General features: G+C 47.6%; 6 protein-coding genes across 17 annotated transcripts; 4 read left to right on the top strand and 2 right to left on the bottom strand.

Annotated features, from left to right (window-relative positions):
• Positions 1–548: 548 nt before the first annotated feature.
• LOC117592546 lies at positions 549–1,472 on the bottom strand. Its single transcript, XM_034286418.1, has 2 exons — positions 1,340–1,472; positions 549–1,276 (listed from the first exon to the last, which is right to left on the bottom strand). The coding sequence occupies exons 1-2, from the start codon at positions 1,440–1,442 to the stop codon at positions 636–638; spliced, it is 744 nt and encodes a 247-aa protein (XP_034142309.1). The 5' UTR covers positions 1,443–1,472; the 3' UTR covers positions 549–635.
• A 421-nt stretch (positions 1,473–1,893) lies between these two features.
• Positions 1,894–3,439, top strand: LOC117592543 (solute carrier family 25 member 35). Its single transcript, XM_034286414.1, has 3 exons — positions 1,894–2,371; positions 2,439–2,574; positions 2,692–3,439. The coding sequence occupies exons 1-3, from the start codon at positions 2,124–2,126 to the stop codon at positions 3,220–3,222; spliced, it is 915 nt and encodes a 304-aa protein (XP_034142305.1). The 5' UTR covers positions 1,894–2,123; the 3' UTR covers positions 3,223–3,439.
• A 64-nt stretch (positions 3,440–3,503) lies between these two features.
• Positions 3,504–4,732, top strand: LOC117592544 (solute carrier family 25 member 35). The gene is made up of 3 exons (XM_034286415.1): positions 3,504–3,883; positions 3,944–4,079; positions 4,195–4,732. The coding sequence occupies exons 1-3, from the start codon at positions 3,636–3,638 to the stop codon at positions 4,723–4,725; spliced, it is 915 nt and encodes a 304-aa protein (XP_034142306.1). The 5' UTR covers positions 3,504–3,635; the 3' UTR covers positions 4,726–4,732.
• A 495-nt stretch (positions 4,733–5,227) lies between these two features.
• Positions 5,228–7,452, top strand: LOC117592548 (receptor expression-enhancing protein 5). Of its 3 annotated transcripts, none has more exons than XM_034286420.1 (4): positions 5,228–5,442; positions 6,793–7,025; positions 7,087–7,186; positions 7,252–7,452. In XM_034286420.1, exons 1-4 carry the CDS (start codon positions 5,292–5,294, stop codon positions 7,311–7,313), a joined length of 546 nt encoding a protein of 181 aa, XP_034142311.1. In that variant the 5' UTR covers positions 5,228–5,291; the 3' UTR covers positions 7,314–7,452. The 3 variants fall into 3 exon arrangements, with proteins under 3 accessions (XP_034142311.1, XP_034142312.1, XP_034142313.1); XM_034286421.1 differs by lacking the exon at positions 5,228–5,442 and adding an exon at positions 6,000–6,231; XM_034286422.1 differs by lacking the exon at positions 5,228–5,442 and adding an exon at positions 6,633–6,714.
• A 46-nt stretch (positions 7,453–7,498) lies between these two features.
• On the bottom strand, positions 7,499–8,111 carry LOC117592549 (probable 28S ribosomal protein S16, mitochondrial). The gene is made up of 2 exons (XM_034286423.1): positions 7,909–8,111; positions 7,499–7,845 (listed from the first exon to the last, which is right to left on the bottom strand). The coding sequence occupies exons 1-2, from the start codon at positions 8,023–8,025 to the stop codon at positions 7,549–7,551; spliced, it is 414 nt and encodes a 137-aa protein (XP_034142314.1). The 5' UTR covers positions 8,026–8,111; the 3' UTR covers positions 7,499–7,548.
• A 122-nt stretch (positions 8,112–8,233) lies between these two features.
• On the top strand, positions 8,234–17,165 carry LOC117592535 (zinc finger protein 2). 10 transcript variants are annotated; one of them, XM_034286395.1, is made up of 12 exons: positions 8,234–8,991; positions 10,736–10,872; positions 10,975–11,054; positions 11,499–11,807; positions 12,282–12,478; positions 12,644–12,749; positions 12,822–13,146; positions 13,212–13,376; positions 13,434–13,581; positions 13,636–13,787; positions 13,859–14,459; positions 15,754–17,165. In XM_034286395.1, exons 1-12 carry the CDS (start codon positions 8,863–8,865, stop codon positions 15,931–15,933), a joined length of 2,529 nt encoding a protein of 842 aa, XP_034142286.1. In that variant the 5' UTR covers positions 8,234–8,862; the 3' UTR covers positions 15,934–17,165. The 10 variants fall into 10 exon arrangements, with proteins under 10 accessions (XP_034142286.1, XP_034142292.1, XP_034142291.1 ...); XM_034286400.1 differs by lacking the exon at positions 15,754–17,165 and adding an exon at positions 15,007–15,214 and having other exon boundaries at positions 8,235–8,991; positions 13,654–13,787; XM_034286398.1 differs by lacking the exon at positions 15,754–17,165 and adding an exon at positions 15,007–15,214 and having other exon boundaries at positions 8,235–8,991.
• The last annotated feature ends 681 nt before the right edge of the window (positions 17,166–17,846 follow it).

The raw sequence follows: 17,846 nt of genomic DNA, 5'->3' as shown, positions 1-17,846 counted from the left end.
GACGAGGAGATGCTGACAAGTTTAGCCGCAATTTTTTCATACAACGCCAGTGGAAGCGGCAGTGTGAAAAACATACGTTTTACATTTTCCCTATTGATATTTTGATGTGAAACGATCAGGAATTCGAAGATGATTACGAATTCGATGTGTCCCAGAATTTGGCTCTATATAACATTTTTACCTGTTTCTACACTCATGGAAGAGTATCGATAGGATGGGATATATCGAAAAACTATACTAAATATACCGATGACAAAACGATTCTTTTTCTTTCCAGAAAATTATGCATCTCTGTGTAGTTGCAGTGTAGCTTACAGAAACAAATATGTAAAATATTCAATTAAATGTCAGTTTTCAAATACTAAATAATAGTTTTTGGTTTATTTAAATTTCGTAAAATTACTCTGTATTAAAAGCACTTGTACTCTTTTATTTTCGCTTAGCTTAATCAATAATTATATATTCTGTGAAGCAATCGGCTAAGGTGCATCGATTACTGACTGCTACATCACCCGATTAACCTTTATGTTTACCAATCGATTTGGGGGTTACGTCTTTTCCATTCATTTATTTTAATTCTTCTTAAAATTCGGGCGATGCGAGGCGTTTCAAACAGACCAGATCGTGCTTTATAGTTAGTCATTGGCTGTGTCTATCTCCTCCGGCACGATGGCGTCGTGGAAGCACGTTCCTTCATCCCTACACGGATACAAGCAGTTGGTGACGTTGTCCCGCACAAAATGCCGCGATATGCACGAGTATTGGTCGTTGGGATCGCACAGAAAGTCACCGTTGAACTGGCACTCGGAGTGGGCTGTCAGCACCATGCTCAGCTCCAGCTGATCGCCCAGAATGTGGCGCGATCTGTCGATGTAGATGTGAACGTTCACTTCCCGATCCCGCTCATCGAAGATCAGTCGCCCGGCCGGGCCATTGATGGCGATGTTATGACAAATGCGTTCACTGGGCGACCGATTGCCGCCGGTAAACTGTATGTAGTCGATGCACTTTTTCGAGACAGGATCCCGCCGGAACTTGAGCCTGGTGATGAGTGTGTAAATGCCGCGCGGTGTACGGTCGCTGGTCACCACGCGGAACTGGCAGTCGTACTTGATCTTGTTGGCCGAGTGGCCATTGGGCAGTGTGAGATTCCAGGTCTGCGTCATAATCGCCGCTGAATCCTCCTCGAAGTCGAGCCTCACCGTGGGGTCACCGCGAAAGGGTTTGGCGAGTGTGAAAATTAGGTTGTTCGAGCACAGGTTGTCCTGGATGCGCACTGGAAGGGATCGCAACGACTTAGTCATGCAGCTACTGCGCCATTGAGCTATGACTAACTTACCGTTTTTGTAGCACAGGCCAGGGGCTGCGATTAATATCACCAGAACCAGCACATGGGCCAGCGGCGGTTGCCAAAGCGTCGCAATACTGCCCTTGCCCAACATTTTGGCACGTCCTGCGTGCTGGGTGTGTGTTTTGTGNTGTCCCAGAATTTGGCTCTATATAACATTTTTACCTGTTTCTACACTCATGGAAGAGTATCGATAGGATGGGATATATCGAAAAACTATACTAAATATACCGATGACAAAACGATTCTTTTTCTTTCCAGAAAATTATGCATCTCTGTGTAGTTGCAGTGTAGCTTACAGAAACAAATATGTAAAATATTCAATTAAATGTCAGTTTTCAAATACTAAATAATAGTTTTTGGTTTATTTAAATTTCGTAAAATTACTCTGTATTAAAAGCACTTGTACTCTTTTATTTTCGCTTAGCTTAATCAATAATTATATATTCTGTGAAGCAATCGGCTAAGGTGCATCGATTACTGACTGCTACATCACCCGATTAACCTTTATGTTTACCAATCGATTTGGGGGTTACGTCTTTTCCATTCATTTATTTTAATTCTTCTTAAAATTCGGGCGATGCGAGGCGTTTCAAACAGACCAGATCGTGCTTTATAGTTAGTCGCCCCGTGAAATTATGAAACACCCGGAAACGTCGCCAGGCTCTGAAGCATCGTGATATGTGTAACAGGCAGTCGTGCCGAAAAAGTTCCATGCGTCGCAATCATTTTCTAGTCAACAGCGAGTTTTGTGAGTTAAACTTGTGATCCTATTATGGCTACATCAGACTTCGTGCTGGGAGGCCTGGCCTCGGTGGGTGCCACGTTCTTCACCAACCCCATCGAAGTAGTCAAGACGCGCATCCAGCTGCAGGGAGAGCTGGCGGCACGAGGCTCCTATGTGGAGCCCTACAAAGGAATTGTGCAGGCGTTCGTGACGGTTGCGAAGAACGATGGCATGAGCGGCTTGCAGAAGGGCTTGGCTCCGGCCCTCTTCTTCCAGTTCATCATTAATTCTTTCCGGTGAGACTGAAATCTATTGCCTGCCGGCTGAAGCTTATTTCACAATTGCCATCTGCTGCCCCATCAGGTTAAGCATTTACTCTTCGGCGGTGGAGAAGCGCTGGATGCACAACAAGAATGGAGAGGTCTCCTACGGCCTCGGCCTGATGTGGGGTGCCATCGGAGGAGTGGTGGGCTCCTACTGCTCCAGTCCGTTCTTCCTGGTGAGAACTTCCCAGACTGTTACATAAATCCCGATATATGAACAGCTTATTAGCATTGCCAGACCTCATGCCCAAATAAGAGATAGCGCAACTGATAGCGATTATCTTCCTTTACAGGTCAAGACTCAGCAACAGTCGCAGGCTGCCAAACAAATAGCCGTCGGCTATCAGCATACGCACACCTCCATGACGGATGCCCTCAGGCAGATCTACATCAAGAACGGAATCCCTGGCTTGTGGCGTGGATCTGTGGCCGCCCTGCCGAGAGCTGCCTTGGGTTCCGGGGCCCAGATAGCTACCTTCGGCAAGACCAAAGCATTGCTCATCGAGCACGACCTTGTCACCCAGCCCACGTTGAACTCGTTTTGCGCGGGACTAATAGCCGGCTCCATCATGTCGGTAGCCATTACACCGCCGGACGTGATCACCACACGCCTGTACAACCAGGGGGTGGATGCCGAGGGTCGCGGACTGCTCTACAAGGGTTGGCTGGACTGCTTCGTGAAGATCCTGCGATCCGAGGGCGTTTACGGTATGTACAAGGGCTTCTGGGCCAACTATCTGCGGATCGCCCCGCACTCCACTCTCGTCCTGCTCTTCTTTGACGAACTGATCGCCACGCGCGAGAAGTACGGCCTGCACTACTGACCCAAACCCAAGAGTGCTGTGGGCTGATTGTCTACTTTAAGTACAAATTTGTTCACTTGTTTGAGATCTTTTGTTTGCCTTAGTTCCAGTTCCCAGACCCAATCTCCTATGCTTAGCGTAGCCCAAAGAACTATAAATGTGCCTTCAGTAAGCTAAACCTGTACCTTTAGTTATAAATTGTGCAATACTTTGGTTAATAAACCGTTTAATTTGTTATTTTCGAATTATTTCTATAATTTACTGCCTCTGCCCTGTTCCCTATAGCAGGCTCCTTTTGTCTGTCTCTGCAGCTACCACGATAACGATATCCCGGGCCATCGAGATGGTTCTCTTATCGAAAAAAAGCGTTACTCTCCAAACAGTATTCCCCCCTGCGGGAAAGAGTACAGCCGCGGTTAATCTAACGGTTAAGGATGGCCACGTCGGACTTCGTGCTGGGCGGAGTGGCCGCCATGGGTGCTGGAATAGTCACCAATCCCGTGGAGGTGATCAAAACTCGCATGCAGCTGCAGGGAGAGCTGGCGGCACGCGGCTCTCACGCTCAGCCCTACAAGAATGTCCTACAGGCGTTTGTCACGGTGGCCAAGAATGACGGAATACTCGGCTTACAGAAGGGACTGGCACCAGCACTGTGCTTTCAGTTCATCATAAATTCCATCAGGTAAGTAGACTCCATAAGGAGGTGTCAAATTCCCCACTAAATACTCTGCTCCATCCGCAGATTGAGCACCTACACTCATGCCGTGGAGAAGGGCTGGGTGCATAACAAGAATGGCGACATCTCGTTTGCACGGGGCATGTTCTGGGGCGCATTGGGCGGCGTTGTGGGCTCCTACTGTGCCAGCCCCTTCTTCCTGGTAAGCAATTATTTAAATCAAATCGTTTGGGGACAGACATCGGAGGTGTCTGCCTTGGCAGACGATCAGCGCGATAAGATTAGCTGCTGATAAGAACTTTCCCATGCCATTTCAGATCAAAACACAACTTCAGTCGCAGGCGGCCAAGCAAATTGCCGTCGGTTATCAGCATCCGCACACTTCAATGAGTGATGCGATAAGACAGATATACAGGAAGAGCGGCTTTTTTGGCCTGTGGCGGGGCTCCATGGCATCCGTGAGCAGGGCCACAGTCGCCTCCAGTGTCCAGATCGCTACTTTTGGCAAGGCCAAGTGCGTGCTGAAGGACAACGGCCTTGTCACGCAGCCGACGTGCCTCTCGTTCTTCTCCGGCCTGGCTGCTGGATCCTTTGTATCGGTGGCGGTCACACCGTTTGACGTCATTACCACGCGCCTCTACAACCAGGGTGTGGATGCCCAGGGTCGAGGTCTCTACTACAAGGGCTGGCTGGACTGTGTTGCCAAGATACTGCGATCGGAAGGTTTTTACGGTGTATACAAGGGATTCTGGCCAATTTATCTGCGAATGGCACCTTACTCTACTTTAGTGCTACTGTTTTTCGAAGAACTTATTGCTCTCCGCGAGAGTTACGCTCCCCATAAATGATACAACAGTATGTTCCATTGTGACCTTGCAAAGAATTTTTGAATTGAAAGTGATAAAGTAAAAGTGCTATATCGCACAAAACTATCGATATTTTTCTTATTTGCTTTCTCTGATAGAGAATTTCCCTGACCGTTCAGGCACAAGAGAAAATGTTCCTTACCCTTTAGGCACAGGATCAAATACAAATTTGTGAAATATAAGGTCAGAAGGTATGCAATCCAATAAAATCAAGTATTTAGAATAAGTCAAATGGATTCTTCAATCGGGTTAAATTATTGTTTCAGTGTTAAAAGTCTTTGCAAGCTATTAATATCAAATAGAATATCAACATCGAGGAAAATAATTTCAGATACATTATATTTTAAAAATTATATGGTATATTTTGGTATATTTTTGAGGGTCTGACGGTATATTTTATCGATAACTCCGCGGTCACATTGCAAGTCGTATTATCTACATAAAACATACATCGATATACTGATATAACAAATAATATTCACATCTCTATTAAACAAGTCGGCGGCACTTAAATTAGCTAAAACTTTCTTAGAAAATCCTTGTGAAAAATGGCCGTTCAATATACCCAAGTCCAACAATGGTTCGAACAGTACAAGCAGACGGTGGCCAAATCCCTGCGCGACACCTCCAAGCCATGGAACAAGGTGCTGAGCATCGTGGAAGAGCGGACTGGCGTTGACCGCGTGAATGTTTTCTTCGGTGAGTAGGAGACACATCCTGGACGACGTCATCGCCCCCAGCTACGCACGGTGGACGCCCAAGCACGTAACGGTGGTGCCAGTCCAAAAGATGCAAGAGAATTGTCTGACAGAAGTGTATAAATAGCAACCCAACCTGTTATATATAGCATAGATGGTCAACGAGGGGCTGTGACATGGCATTTGGCGCATAACAGGGGCAGGAGAAATGTGTCTAATTTGGGGATTAATCACTATCGTTAGCTTAGCAACGCAGCTGCACCGTTTAAGCGTAATTAAAAGGTCTATCTCTGGGGGTCGGGTCGGGCACGCACACCAGGGCCTGCATGCATATGTGTGTGCATGTGATGTGTTAGCTTACGTATGCAGTGCATGTGCATGTGTGTGTGTGTGTGTGTTTGGTAGCTTCCATGAACACTTTTCTGTGGTTTGTGCTTTTCTTTGTTTACTCTATCGCGAGTATGTTTTATCCGTTCGCTGAGCAATCACTGATTACACGTGGAGAGAACTGTACCGATCAGATACAGATATCCAGATTCCCGTCAGTGCAAAAGGTCAGACTTGACCTCGACTTCGATCCGGTGCTGCCCTCCTCTGCCGTCGTGGCGCTTTGCACACGTGTAGAAAATCGCTGGCTGGCAGGTGGGCGCGTGCCTCTGTGTGCGTGAGAGCTTCCCGCAGCGAAGCTCGCGAAAGCCCCAGATGTGGCTCTGGGATTATATTATGAAAATAAAACACCGCCAAAAGGTGCGACGAAATGTCCGGCTTCCTCTTATCTACATTGGCTCAGGTGAGTCCCGTTCCTCCTGCTGCCACACATCACCGAACACCTTTGAACTGAACAATAAGACGCGCATAAATATAATTAGCGGAATACTCATCGGCGTTCGGGCATATGACATCATTATGCGGTAGCTAGAGCGATCCGCGGCGAGTCCGTTGTGCTATTCTGTGCTGGCAAGGCGAGACTGGCCGGGATCGGGCCACTCTCGGGCATCAGGTGCAGATATCTGCCGATGACACTTGTGACAACAGCTGAATAGTTATAATTAGCTACTCGCGACGCTCTGGGGCGGAGTGAGGGACACCAAATCAGGGAGGAGCAAATCAAGCAAACCCGTGCCCGGCCCTGTGCTTTGTTGTGCCACAGCCAAAGGGCCAAGTTGCAACAATGGGCACAACCCAGTGACCATCGAGACGGTGATCATGGCAGTTGAGAGCTGGGAGAGTAAAGTGATCGAGCTGTTCAAAGAGAATGTCTTGCTACGCTTTGGTACAGCCCCCCCATGGAGCCCTTTCTGTCACCTTTTTCGTTAAATTTTCTAACTGGTATTCCCATGGACTCTTTCAGGTTCTGCCGCCTTGTGTGCCGTCTATCTGATGTTCGGCGGTTTGGCACAGCTGTTGTGCAATATTATTGGAGTGATGTATCCGGCCTACATCTCGATCCATGCGATCGAGTCGAGCACCAAGCAGGATGACACCAAATGGCTGACCTACTGGGTGACCTTCGGCATCTTCACGGTGATCGAGTTCTACTCGGGCATCCTGACCCACATCATACCCTTCTACTGGCTGCTAAAGGTAACCATAGCCCGCCGCCTTGAATGGCATTAAGATGTAACTAATTTCTCGTATGTTTCAGTGTGTTTTCCTCATCTGGTGCATGCTGCCCACGGAGCAGAACGGCTCCACCATTATCTACCACAAGCTGGTGCGACCCTACTTCCTGAAGCATCATCAATGTGAGTACAAAATCCACTTGCTCCATGAACAAATCGCTAATGTATGTCTTTCGTTTCCATTGCAGCCGTCGACAAGCTGATTGACGATGGCATGAAGAAGGCCACCAATGTGCTGAAGCATGATTAAGAGCTCTGGTCTGCCGGCCGGCCACTTCTCCATGCATTTGGTACTCTCCAGCCACCACGCAGGCTTCTCTTAGACAGCACGCAATTAGGGTTTGGTCACGTCGTATTGGTTACGTTTTTCAATAAATTTTAAATTTCTATCCGTTGTTGAAACCTCCATTTGTGTCTGCCGCAAACAAATGTCGCTTGTTATACATAAATTGAAAACAGGATTTTTATTATTGATCTAAAAGAGCTCATGCGGATGCGGATGCGGACGCAGACTCCGACTGGTCCGCTGCAGCTGCCACCACCTGTTCTTCGGCCAGCTTTCGACGGTTCCGCCAGGCAGTCATGTAGGTGCGTGGGTGGATGGGCAGCAGACCGGCGACGCCCAGCAGCTCTGCAGCCGGGTCGGAGATGTGAGCCCCCTTGCCGAGCCAGAAACGGATGCGCTCCGTGTTTAGGGCCACCAGGCGCTCGTTGAAGTCGTTGGGCAGGGGATCGTAGGAGCCGACCTGCTCGATCACAGGCTGGTGCTGGTTCTTGCGACGCTGTGGGCATAATTGTTCCTGCTATAAGCAACTGTTACAACATCCCTGGGAAAACATCCATACCTCCATGACGACAATGTGGTAGAACGGCCGGTTTGTGCAGCCCAGGCGCACGAAGCGTATAATCTTTGCCGAGTGCTTGTAGAAGCGGCCGATGCCACTAGCCGGCGACAGGGACATCCTCAAATATTAGTGTTTAATTCAAATTTTTAACAAATGCAGGTGGAAAATGTGTTATGTTATGTTATCAGTGTGACCGCGGAATTATCGATATTCCCTCTGACCGTCAGTAAAATACCAAAATATACCGGATTTAATTATCTCGCTCGCTCTGCGAGGTATTGCCATAAGGTTTCTATGTCTGGTCTCACCAACAAGATGGCGTCAAAGAACGAGAAGCACGAACACTAAGAAGGAATGTATAGTGGTGTGTCGTGTCTGTGAAATAATATTGGAGAAAAAAACAGTGTATTTTGTTTATAAATTTAATTGCAAAAACTGCACATCAGCACACGGCGCGTCCACACACCAACACACACATTGAAGTGCGGTGCGCCTTATCAATGAACCGAGTCGCAGCCTGAGCCCCAGCGCCCTGGACCGAACGCACGCCAACGAAGTGAATTTGTACGCAGGCAGGGAAAAAAATGGCGCCCGCAGCCACAGAAGCAAACCAAATTGACTTTCTTTTCGGTCTATAGTTCGTCGCCGCCGTACTCGTCTCGTCTCGTCGTAGACGACGAATTTTCGTCGCAGTGCGATCCAAGTGAAAAATAATTAAATTGTGTGTTGTCTGCCCAATACCAACACCATTACCATATTACCGTTTCCACTTACTACTACTAGAGGAGGCTAGTATTGTGTACGTGATTTAATACCACATATAATACCAGCAACAGAAGAAGTGCAATTACATTTGCGTTTGGAAATTTTGCGCTTTTTTCTCTTTCGCCTCCCTCCCTCCACCATACCATCACTTCCCACTCTTCTCTATCCGCCTCACTTGCTCCATTTACAATGTGCGCCGCCCAGAACCCACAGCCGCCCTTCGGCTACACCTGGGGCTTCGCAGACAACGGCAGTCGCACCGCCGAATCGGTTCTGGAAATATCGCCCAACATAAACTACACCGTCAGTGGGGAATCGGTAAGTGTATGGAGCACTAGCTGTAGCTCCTGTATCTATACGTAAATTAGTTGCTGCAGTAGTTTGCTATTTCCCCCGCCCCTGCCCCTGTCGATAATCGAGTGCTTTTGCTAGTGCAGCCTGCTAACTCAATGGCCCATTCGACCAGTCTCAGCCACCACCACCCCCGTGCCCATGCCCTCGCCCACGTAACAGTGTTGCTTTCCTACAGCGAATCGTGTTGGGCTCCCAACAACAAGAGGGCAAGCGCCACATATACTCGGGCAATACGTACAGCCATACATACATACGTACGTACGTACATACTTGCAGGAAAGCGAGCGTGCATATATACAGTACACTCGCTCACTCACACTCGCTGCTTTCTGAGACGGCGTGTATGTACACGGGAATACAAAAAGAAACGACAAGAAACATACATACGCACGTAGATACATATACTCGTACGCTTTATGTAACTGCGTTGTCATGCGAGGGAATCGGCGCTGTGTTAGAATTCTTTTACCATACATTTATACGAATCGTATTCGTTTCCATTTCATTCGTAAACATTCATAATTTGGTATTTGTAAGCCGTGTGCGTATATATTTGTGCATTCAAAAAACCAGAGAAAGCACGCACCTGTACATGTTGGGATGGTGCGAAGAGAGAGTAGGGCCAGTGGGAAATGCAGCGACAGTGTCGCTTAATAATTGAATAATTTCCCATTAATAATGGAATTGGCGGCGTCAAACATTCGTGGCAGTTGGCAGTCTGGCTGGCAAAAGCAATCGATTGAATCGATAATTTGTATTTCCTTTGATTCTGATTATTATATATCGCTAACGCCCCCCACCCAACCGCTTGAGTTATATTTAAATTATAATTATTCTTACTCTTTTGGTTTCTCTGTTGTTTTGTGTTGCTTGCTCGTATTTTGGTTTCATTTGGTAAGCAACAATTTTCGTTACACAATTGTCCATTGGGCCAGAATTAAACCATGGAGTGCAACCCTTCCTCCCCTCCCACCGACCAGTACCAATTCGCCGCGTTTGCGTCCGTTTTCTTTAGTGTGCGTCAGCCTCGAATTCGCCGCTCGCCAAATACACACGCATTCGTCTGTATGCGTAAATTTGAATGTGTTTGCGCTGGTGTTTTGCAGCGCAGCCAACACCAATGCCAGAAATGACGTGTTCTGGTGTGCGTTTTGTTTCACGCGTGTGTTTTGATTACTTTTGCGTTCCAATTGTGCGAGAGAAAAAGAGTGAGATAGAGAGAGTGAAAAAAGGCGCGCATTTTGCCGACCTCCTCTCTCAACCCTCTTCCTTGCCACCTCTGGCAGCGTGTCTTGTACTACTCTTTATCATCTGTTGCCGCATCGCTGCCTGCCTGCGCAGGTGTAGCGACGTGGTTATCAATCAGAGCCAGACGAATGAGCATCAAACAACTATAAAAACAACAATAACAATTACCTGAGAAGAAAACACACTCTGCTACTACTACTAACCATTGCGAGGGGCAACTGTACTAATCTGTAGCTTAACTGCATTTTCCTAACTAAACTTCCCATTAGGCCATGTTGCAAGAACTACATTAGTGTATGTATTTGTGCGGCTATTGGGGACACAGATCTATAGCATCCAATAAAACACTAACAGATCCAGTTATAACCGGTGGGAGATACGGGGAAAACTCACCGAACCACCCATCCATCCATTATCAATCTACAATCAAGAAATCTCAAGCCACAAAAACCCATTCCAGATGCCCTATCTGCTGTCCACGGATGGATCATTGGCCGTACAAAAGGATGTCAAAGGTGGTCTCACCGGCAATAAGGGGAATGTTGTGCGTCGCATGTACGTTGTGAACGATCCATCGTTTCCACCCGGTACACAGAGGTGCGTTCAGAATTCCACACACTAAAAGAGGGCAAAAAACTAAGCACTCTCTACGTTTGCTCCCACTCTTCCACTTCTCTATCTATTTCGTTCCATTTACAGAGTAATAACCACTGGGGGCGGCTCGTCGGTAGTCAAGAAACAGGATTCGCAGCAGCAGGTGTTGAGCCTGGACAAGAACTGTAAGTGGTCGTCTGGACGATAAATGCATCTGTCGATGCATCTATCAGTGTTGCACGCGTTGCTGTTGTGATTATCGATCTATTTGGGGTTTTTGTTAATCGATTGTTTTTCTCTCTACTCCCGTTTTTTTTATTCTCGCTCGATCTCGCTCGCTCTTGAACCAACCCGTAACCGAACCCGAACCCATCATCTACCCCACCCCAACCCCCCACCACTGCCTATGTTCGCTGCGCTGTGTGTGTGTGTGTGTGTGTGTGTGTGCGTGTTATTTGTAATTGCTATTGCTGCACCACCACCCCACCCGCACCACATCATCCATCACATCGTCTAACGATTGCATCCTATCGCACCGCACACCACACCACACTGCACCACACACCACACCTCATCTCATCTTTTGGTGGGCGGCGGGCGCGGTCTGAACGAACACATGTGCAACACAGATCTCCTGGTCGATCAAGCAACTGCCGCAGCAGCTGCAGCCGCGGCGGCCGGTGATCCCTCGGTTGCCCACCATCACACATTGACCAACGGTAGTATTGTCGATGCCAAGACCGGACAGACGGTGCTGACGGCGGGCTCCGCGGCGGCCAAGTCGCACTTTGGGTCGATCGGGGCGCTGCACCTCACCCAAGAGGAGTGCAACGAGATCCTGATTAAGCGCGCCATCGCTGCCGGCCACCATCAGACGCACACAATCACCGCTGCCGACGGATCGCATCATCATAGCTCGGCGTCTGGCGCGACACCAAGTAAGCATCTCAAATCTGTGATTGTTGATTACCCAACTCCTCCCGCTCCTGCTCCTCCAAACTGTACCTCCTACTGAACCCACAAATCCTGTTCCCCATACCAATACCGATACCTATTCCGATCCTCGTGCCCCATGTACTTTGTGCACTGCCGCCACTAGCACCACTGCAACTACTACCACAATCACAACCACCAACACCACTACCCGATTGATGTTTGAATTCCCGCAGTATCCGCACTCGGCATTGGCATATTCTCGGTTCTGGTTGCTTTATCCTTCCCCCAACCCACGTTCCGGTTGCGTTACATTATTTTATGTGAAATATTTAAAAGATTTAATTTGCGATTGCATTTATTGTTTTGTTTGTTGATTTATAATTGATTTAAGTTTGCTTCCGTTTTGGTTCGTACTTTGATTTTCGTTTGTTTCTTCTCTTCTGTATTTTTTTTCTCCTCCTCTTGAATTCCATTTGGTTTCTGTTCCGTTGGCGGCGCAACAACACTCTTAGGTGAATTAATGCCTGGTCTTTCAGTTCAAGTCCAGAAAGTAATACAAGGACTCGAAGATCCCGAGGACTCGCAGGGCGACGCACCCAACTTAAAGTTGGAGCCAGGCACATTAGAGTTGTCCCCAAAGACCGAGCTACAGGAATCAATGCATTTCAGCGAAGTAAGCCAACAATATCCACCAATACATATACCACATCCCACTCGATCCCAATCGAACAAACATGCCAAATTCAATTCCTCGGGACTCAGGACTCGCCTCCTAGCCTCCGCCGTCTTCCAAGCAAAAGTAATTCATCTGCAACACGCATCTCTCTCCCCGTTCTAGACGGACGCCACCATCAAGAAGGAACGCCCGTACAGTTGCGACGAGTGCGGCAAGTCCTTTCTGCTCAAGCATCATTTGACAACACACGCACGCGTGCACACAGGTGGTTGTTCTTGTTCCTATCCCCTTACCCCTATCCAGCGAGCGGGTCTAACCACTGCGTCTCTCCTTTCCACAGGTGAGCGACCCCATATCTGTTCCCATTGCGGCAAGAGCTTTGCGCACAAACACTGTCTGAACACGCATCTTCTGCTGCACTCAACCGACCGACCATACCAGTGCCAGGAGTGCAAGAAGAGCTTCACCCTTAAGCATCATCTGCTGACGCACTCGCGTGTGCACAGCCGCGAGCGACCTTTCGTGTGCCAGGAGTGCGGACGTGCCTTCCCGCTCAAGCGGCACCTGGTCACGCATAGCAAATTCCACGCCGGCGAACGTCCATACGTCTGCGAGGAATGCGGTGAGAGCTTTGCCCAGGAAAATCATCTTATTATGCACTCGCGGTGAGTCTTGCGTCCTTCTTCGTGTCAAATTCTTTCCCTGACCAGATCTATTTATCTTTTCATAGCTTCCATGGTTCATTGAATCCATTTGTTTGCGCTGACTGCGGTGCCTCGTTTCCACGCAAGTTCCAGTTGGTGAATCACGGGCGCATACACGGCAAGATCCCCCACTCTTGCACCGTTTGCGGAAAAGAATTTTTACAGAAGCGAACGCTAGTTTCACACATGAGGTGAGTGAACCCGTCTAAAGGGATAAATCCCCTATTAATGTGTCATGTCTTCTGCAGACGCGTACACACGGGCGAGCAGGCGCATCCCTGCGTCAGCTGCGGCGAGGGATTCCTCACTAAGGCTGAGCTGCACCAGCATGTGCGTGCAGCACACAACGGCGTCAATCCTAACACGAGCAGTGCCACTATCATTGCCAACCAGCAGGTATGTAGACAATCGATTTACTAATGATCCTAGGCAGGGACCAACTTATCCAAGTTTATCGATTTCAAGCAGCTGCAACAGCCTCACCACCATCCCGGGCAGCATCCGCAAACGATCACTGTAGTGAGCAATCCGGGTAATTCTACGCTTCTCACGGTCTCCACCACGGATGCCAATGGTGTGGCGCGTCCACAGTTCGTTTGCCGGTAAGTTGTTCATCAAATGATTTCATCGCTGAAACAAATGACTAATATTTTGGTTTTTCTCCATCCTAAAGCGAGTGCGGTAGCGCCTTCAACAGCCGCGAGGCGTTGGCCCTTCACTTGCGCCTGCACACCGGCGACAAGAGCCTGATGACCGATTTGTGCGCCTTGACAGCAGCGCTGCCGGGTCACTTCTTGAGCACGGCTGGTCTGAACCCGGGCACTGTGGTAACGGCCAACCCGAATTTGGTGGGCCAGAACCCAGTGCCCGTGCAGATCATATCATCCACCGGCCAGGTTATGTCGCAGACCACGCTGGTGCAGGCCGCCAACTCGACCCATCCGCAGGCCGTCGTCACTGCCGTGCCAACGATGCCCGTGCATCAGCAGCAGCACATGCAGCACGTGGCCCAGCAGCAACAGCAGCAGCAGCAGCAACAGCATGTGGTCAATGTGGTGCCGGCCAACAAGCCCAAGTCGCATTTCTGCGCCAGCTGTGGCAAGGGATTCGCTGCCAAGCACGGGCTCATGCAGCACAACCGCCGCCACCCGAACGGCGGCTGCACGGTGCGCACTCACGTCTGTGAGTGCGGAAAGGCCTTCTTCCAGAAGAACCATCTGATGCTGCACCAGCGCCAGCACTTGGAGACGAAGCCAGCCATATCGCAGCAACAGGTATGCTAGAGTCCAGATCAGACAAGTGCCTTTCTCCTTCTGAGAATTCAGATCAGATAATCAGATAACCAGATATCCAGACACCCCGACACTCTGTCTCTGTCTCTGCTCTTTCGATCGTGTTCCGCTTCGATTAAATGCTTTGATTAAACACTACTTAGTTAGCCTTAAGTCCACCTAATTATATTGGGAGTAAGTTAGGCCGCCCTAACCCGATTGTACATTATTCAGCGCATAAGCAATGTTAACAAAAATTCACAATAAACGATCCTGATTGGCATATTCGGACCAAGAAATCACAAAGAAGGGAGTTTCGATCGGTCGGCAGACTACTCTCAGGCTGTGCTGCTCTCACTTTCCCCAATCCAACTGTGTGGATGTCCTGTCACTTAGGATACTTTAAGCAGTGTTTACTTTGTTCTGTGTCTACGTCTGCAACTATCTATCATCCACCTGGCCATCTATTCCACATACTCAACCATATATCACTCTACCAATGAAATCGAATCTGAAACATAATCGCATATCCTTCTCCAATACTTTGCAGCTTGTTGTACCAACTACTTCTTACTAAGAACTAAACGAAACAGAATAAGAAAAAAAGATCAAGAAATAGAAACAGAAACCGATACAGAATGAAAACAGAAATTCAATAAGTTGCCACGAAACTGAAAATAAAGCCTAATCAAAATATAAACCAACTCTCGAACGACATCCATATGCAAAGTCTGTAGCTGCACCTGCACCTTCACCTCAAGACAGGCGGAGGCCTCTCGTCCTCGATCCTTTGGGGGAAAGCAGTCGAGTATGTGGCCGGCCGGGTGTGCCAGTGCATGTGTGTGTGTGCTGGTGCTCTGGTAGACTATAAATCAAAATAAACCCATAACTCTACAAGATATAATCCCAATCGAATCGAAATTCAGTGGCCGTTCTGTGGCTTCAGGTTGCGCGCTTAGGTGTGTATGAACTATCCAAATTATCGCTAATCGTTAAGTGTCTATATCTCTGGTAATCTCTTTCGTTCTTTGTTGTATTTGTTGCTCTGTCGTTTGTCTCGTACGTATGCAATAATTAGCTTTAAGTAAGATCTATTATAGAACTGCCTGCAACTGTCTTGTCTTCCTCTCTCATCTGTCTATGTTTTATGCTTTCTCTGTTATAAGTATTTTGCCCTGCAACTCGATTCCTCCACCGCCTGCCTGAGCGTAATCTTTAGTTTAGTTTATATTTCTTTTCTGGCACAGAGTTTGTCCCAGGCTTCAGCTAAACCTTTTGCCTTTCCCCACTTTTGCAGGAGCAGCAACAGCAGGAGGCAGCAGCCGCAGCGTCGGCCGCTGGACAGCAGCCGGTGCAGGTGCAGATTCTGCCCGATGGTCATATACACGGCAAGGTCATCAAGTACGAGATTTGCCGCAGTGTGCTGCCCGAAGATCAGGCACAGCAACAGCAGCAGGCAGGCATGGATGTGGAGTAGCCGAGAGCACCACGACGTGGAATGTAAATATGAAGATGAACAGGACACACGCAAGCACACTGACACGGACAAGGACACGGACACAGACACGCACATCCCTCCCAAAAGTGTCCTCCAATTGGCGCATACGGCGATTCCCGTAGATGTAATGTTTTAGTTAGTTCTTAGGCTAGCGGATAAGTCAACGGAGTGTACACAGAATATTGGTTAGCTAGCGTTACACACATGCATATATACCTACCTACCACTTACATAGGCATATGTAACACCCATTTACATATATATATATATATACAGACATATATATATACATATATACGATATATATATATATATAAAAACGTTCGCGTAGAGTATCTGTTAATTTTGCGATGCGTTGGTCGCATCTAAAACATCAACCTGTTTGCGTTGCGAGTTTTAAAGATTTTCTTTCGATGGTTTTATGCATTACCCGACTTGTACTAACAATTATACAACCATATATATATATAAGAATAACATATATGCTAAGTGTAAACTGTATACATATTAACAGAAACAAAACTAAAATATACATAGACCACAACGGATACTTAGTTGTAGACACTAGCAGGCGTTGGCACTTGAAGAATTCGTAACCGGCTCCAGTGGGAGTGGGTGTGAAGCTTCCAGCGTGGAGCGTGGGCATTCCTGTCCAGACTCCCGCGAATGTACATACAAAAGAACAGAGAACAGAAGCAACGACCCGAAGAAGAGAACAGATCCGAAGTGGAGTGTGGAGTGCAGTAGGTGCCTGGCACAGTAACTAGCTAACAGATACTATATCTAACACGAACCGCAGCAGGCATATGAAGCAAATCTCTAGATGTAAGAAACCGTAGGACACAATATATAACACACACACACAGCTAATTAGGGAGAACACGACGACGACGACACCAGCCTATCAAGGAGAAACTCAGAAAATAATCAGCATAAATAAGCAGCTACTTGCATCCACGTCGCCTGTCCCTGATCCCAAGAAAAGACCCCACACCGATGCACGCTACGCGACGAATATCACACTGTAAAAAGTCAACTTTAAGACCTGAGAGAGTGCTTGGGAGTGGGCGTGGTCTTGGCTAGGGTGGGTAGCAGGCAGCAGGGAGTACGAGTAATTGGTAATTATCGCAATCTGATAAATGAAACAATAATTAATGAAACTACACTAAGCATATATTTTAATATGTAAGCCTTAAAGAAATACAAAACAGAAAGTATGAATAATAATAATAAACAAAGAAAATGTGTGAATTTGCTGAAATTTTGCAGCTGGACTTCACCTAATCGATACACTGGGAAAGTACAGGCTCTTCCTTATCTAAACTTTCGCATTAAGCAACTATCGTTCAGTGTTCCACCTACAGATAAGAGGAACACTGCGTTTCGGCTGCATATGGCACTCGAAGGTTAAGATCTGTTGGAGAATGTGTTGGAAAGCATTCGGCAAGTGCTGTCCAAGGCACTCTATAAATATATTTGCTGATTAAACAAGCGAACGCAAACATTTGCCACTTTGCCAGTGACTCAATTCGCCCTGCCATTTCTCAACCGAAAATCCATCGAGCAATTATGGTAGTACTGCGACAAAGTCCCACAAATGCAAATTCCTCTCAACATTTGAACTCAGATAAGATAAAACAGAAATGCTTGGAATACTCGTACGGCTACCGGGCACTTGTTCCAACCAAAATGTTTTGGCTAATGATTTTGGTCAGGCTACATGCTTATGTGGGGGGTTCTGTCCCCACCGGAGAAGGCCCGGGCACGTCGTCAACGTTCAACATGCGCCACAACCGACGCGGCGGACCGTAGTCATTACAATTCATTGATCAGCGAATACTTTTAATTGTTTATAATTTTGTTGAGCGACGAGTATAGTATAATTTATGCCA

The sequence above is a fragment of the Drosophila guanche genome, unplaced genomic scaffold, assembly GCF_900245975.1.
Source record: "Drosophila guanche unplaced genomic scaffold, DGUA_6, whole genome shotgun sequence".
Taxonomy (NCBI): Eukaryota; Metazoa; Arthropoda; class Insecta; order Diptera; family Drosophilidae; genus Drosophila; species Drosophila guanche.
This window is presented reverse-complemented; position numbering and strand designations above follow the sequence as displayed.

Bases quoted from the DNA above. Each gene is read 5' to 3' on its own strand.
- LOC117592544 (XM_034286415.1), top strand. From the start codon at position 3,636: ATGGCCACGTCGGACTTCGTGCTGGGCGGAGTGGCCGCCATGGGTGCT. The intron at 3,884-3,943 runs GTAAGTAGACTC...CTCCATCCGCAG, and splicing joins TTCATCATAAATTCCATCAG to ATTGAGCACCTACACTCATG. The intron at 4,080-4,194 runs GTAAGCAATTAT...ATGCCATTTCAG, and splicing joins GTGCCAGCCCCTTCTTCCTG to ATCAAAACACAACTTCAGTC.
- LOC117592549 (XM_034286423.1), bottom strand. From the start codon at position 8,025: ATGTCCCTGTCGCCGGCTAGTGGCATCGGCCGCTTCTACAAGCACTCG. The intron at 7,846-7,908 runs GTATGGATGTTT...TTATGCCCACAG, and splicing joins ACCACATTGTCGTCATGGAG to CGTCGCAAGAACCAGCACCA.
- LOC117592535 (XM_034286395.1), top strand. From the start codon at position 8,863: ATGTGCGCCGCCCAGAACCCACAGCCGCCCTTCGGCTACACCTGGGGC. The intron at 10,873-10,974 runs GTGCGTTCAGAA...TTCCATTTACAG, and splicing joins TTTCCACCCGGTACACAGAG to AGTAATAACCACTGGGGGCG. The intron at 14,460-15,753 runs GTATGCTAGAGT...CCACTTTTGCAG, and splicing joins CAGCCATATCGCAGCAACAG to GAGCAGCAACAGCAGGAGGC.
- LOC117592543 (XM_034286414.1), top strand. From the start codon at position 2,124: ATGGCTACATCAGACTTCGTGCTGGGAGGCCTGGCCTCGGTGGGTGCC. The intron at 2,372-2,438 runs GTGAGACTGAAA...CTGCCCCATCAG, and splicing joins TTCATCATTAATTCTTTCCG to GTTAAGCATTTACTCTTCGG. The intron at 2,575-2,691 runs GTGAGAACTTCC...CTTCCTTTACAG, and splicing joins GCTCCAGTCCGTTCTTCCTG to GTCAAGACTCAGCAACAGTC.
- LOC117592546 (XM_034286418.1), bottom strand. From the start codon at position 1,442: ATGTTGGGCAAGGGCAGTATTGCGACGCTTTGGCAACCGCCGCTGGCC. The intron at 1,277-1,339 runs GTAAGTTAGTCA...GATCCCTTCCAG, and splicing joins TGGCCTGTGCTACAAAAACG to TGCGCATCCAGGACAACCTG.
- LOC117592548 (XM_034286420.1), top strand. From the start codon at position 5,292: ATGGCCGTTCAATATACCCAAGTCCAACAATGGTTCGAACAGTACAAG. The intron at 7,026-7,086 runs GTAACCATAGCC...CGTATGTTTCAG, and splicing joins CCTTCTACTGGCTGCTAAAG to TGTGTTTTCCTCATCTGGTG. The intron at 7,187-7,251 runs GTGAGTACAAAA...TTTCCATTGCAG, and splicing joins CTTCCTGAAGCATCATCAAT to CCGTCGACAAGCTGATTGAC.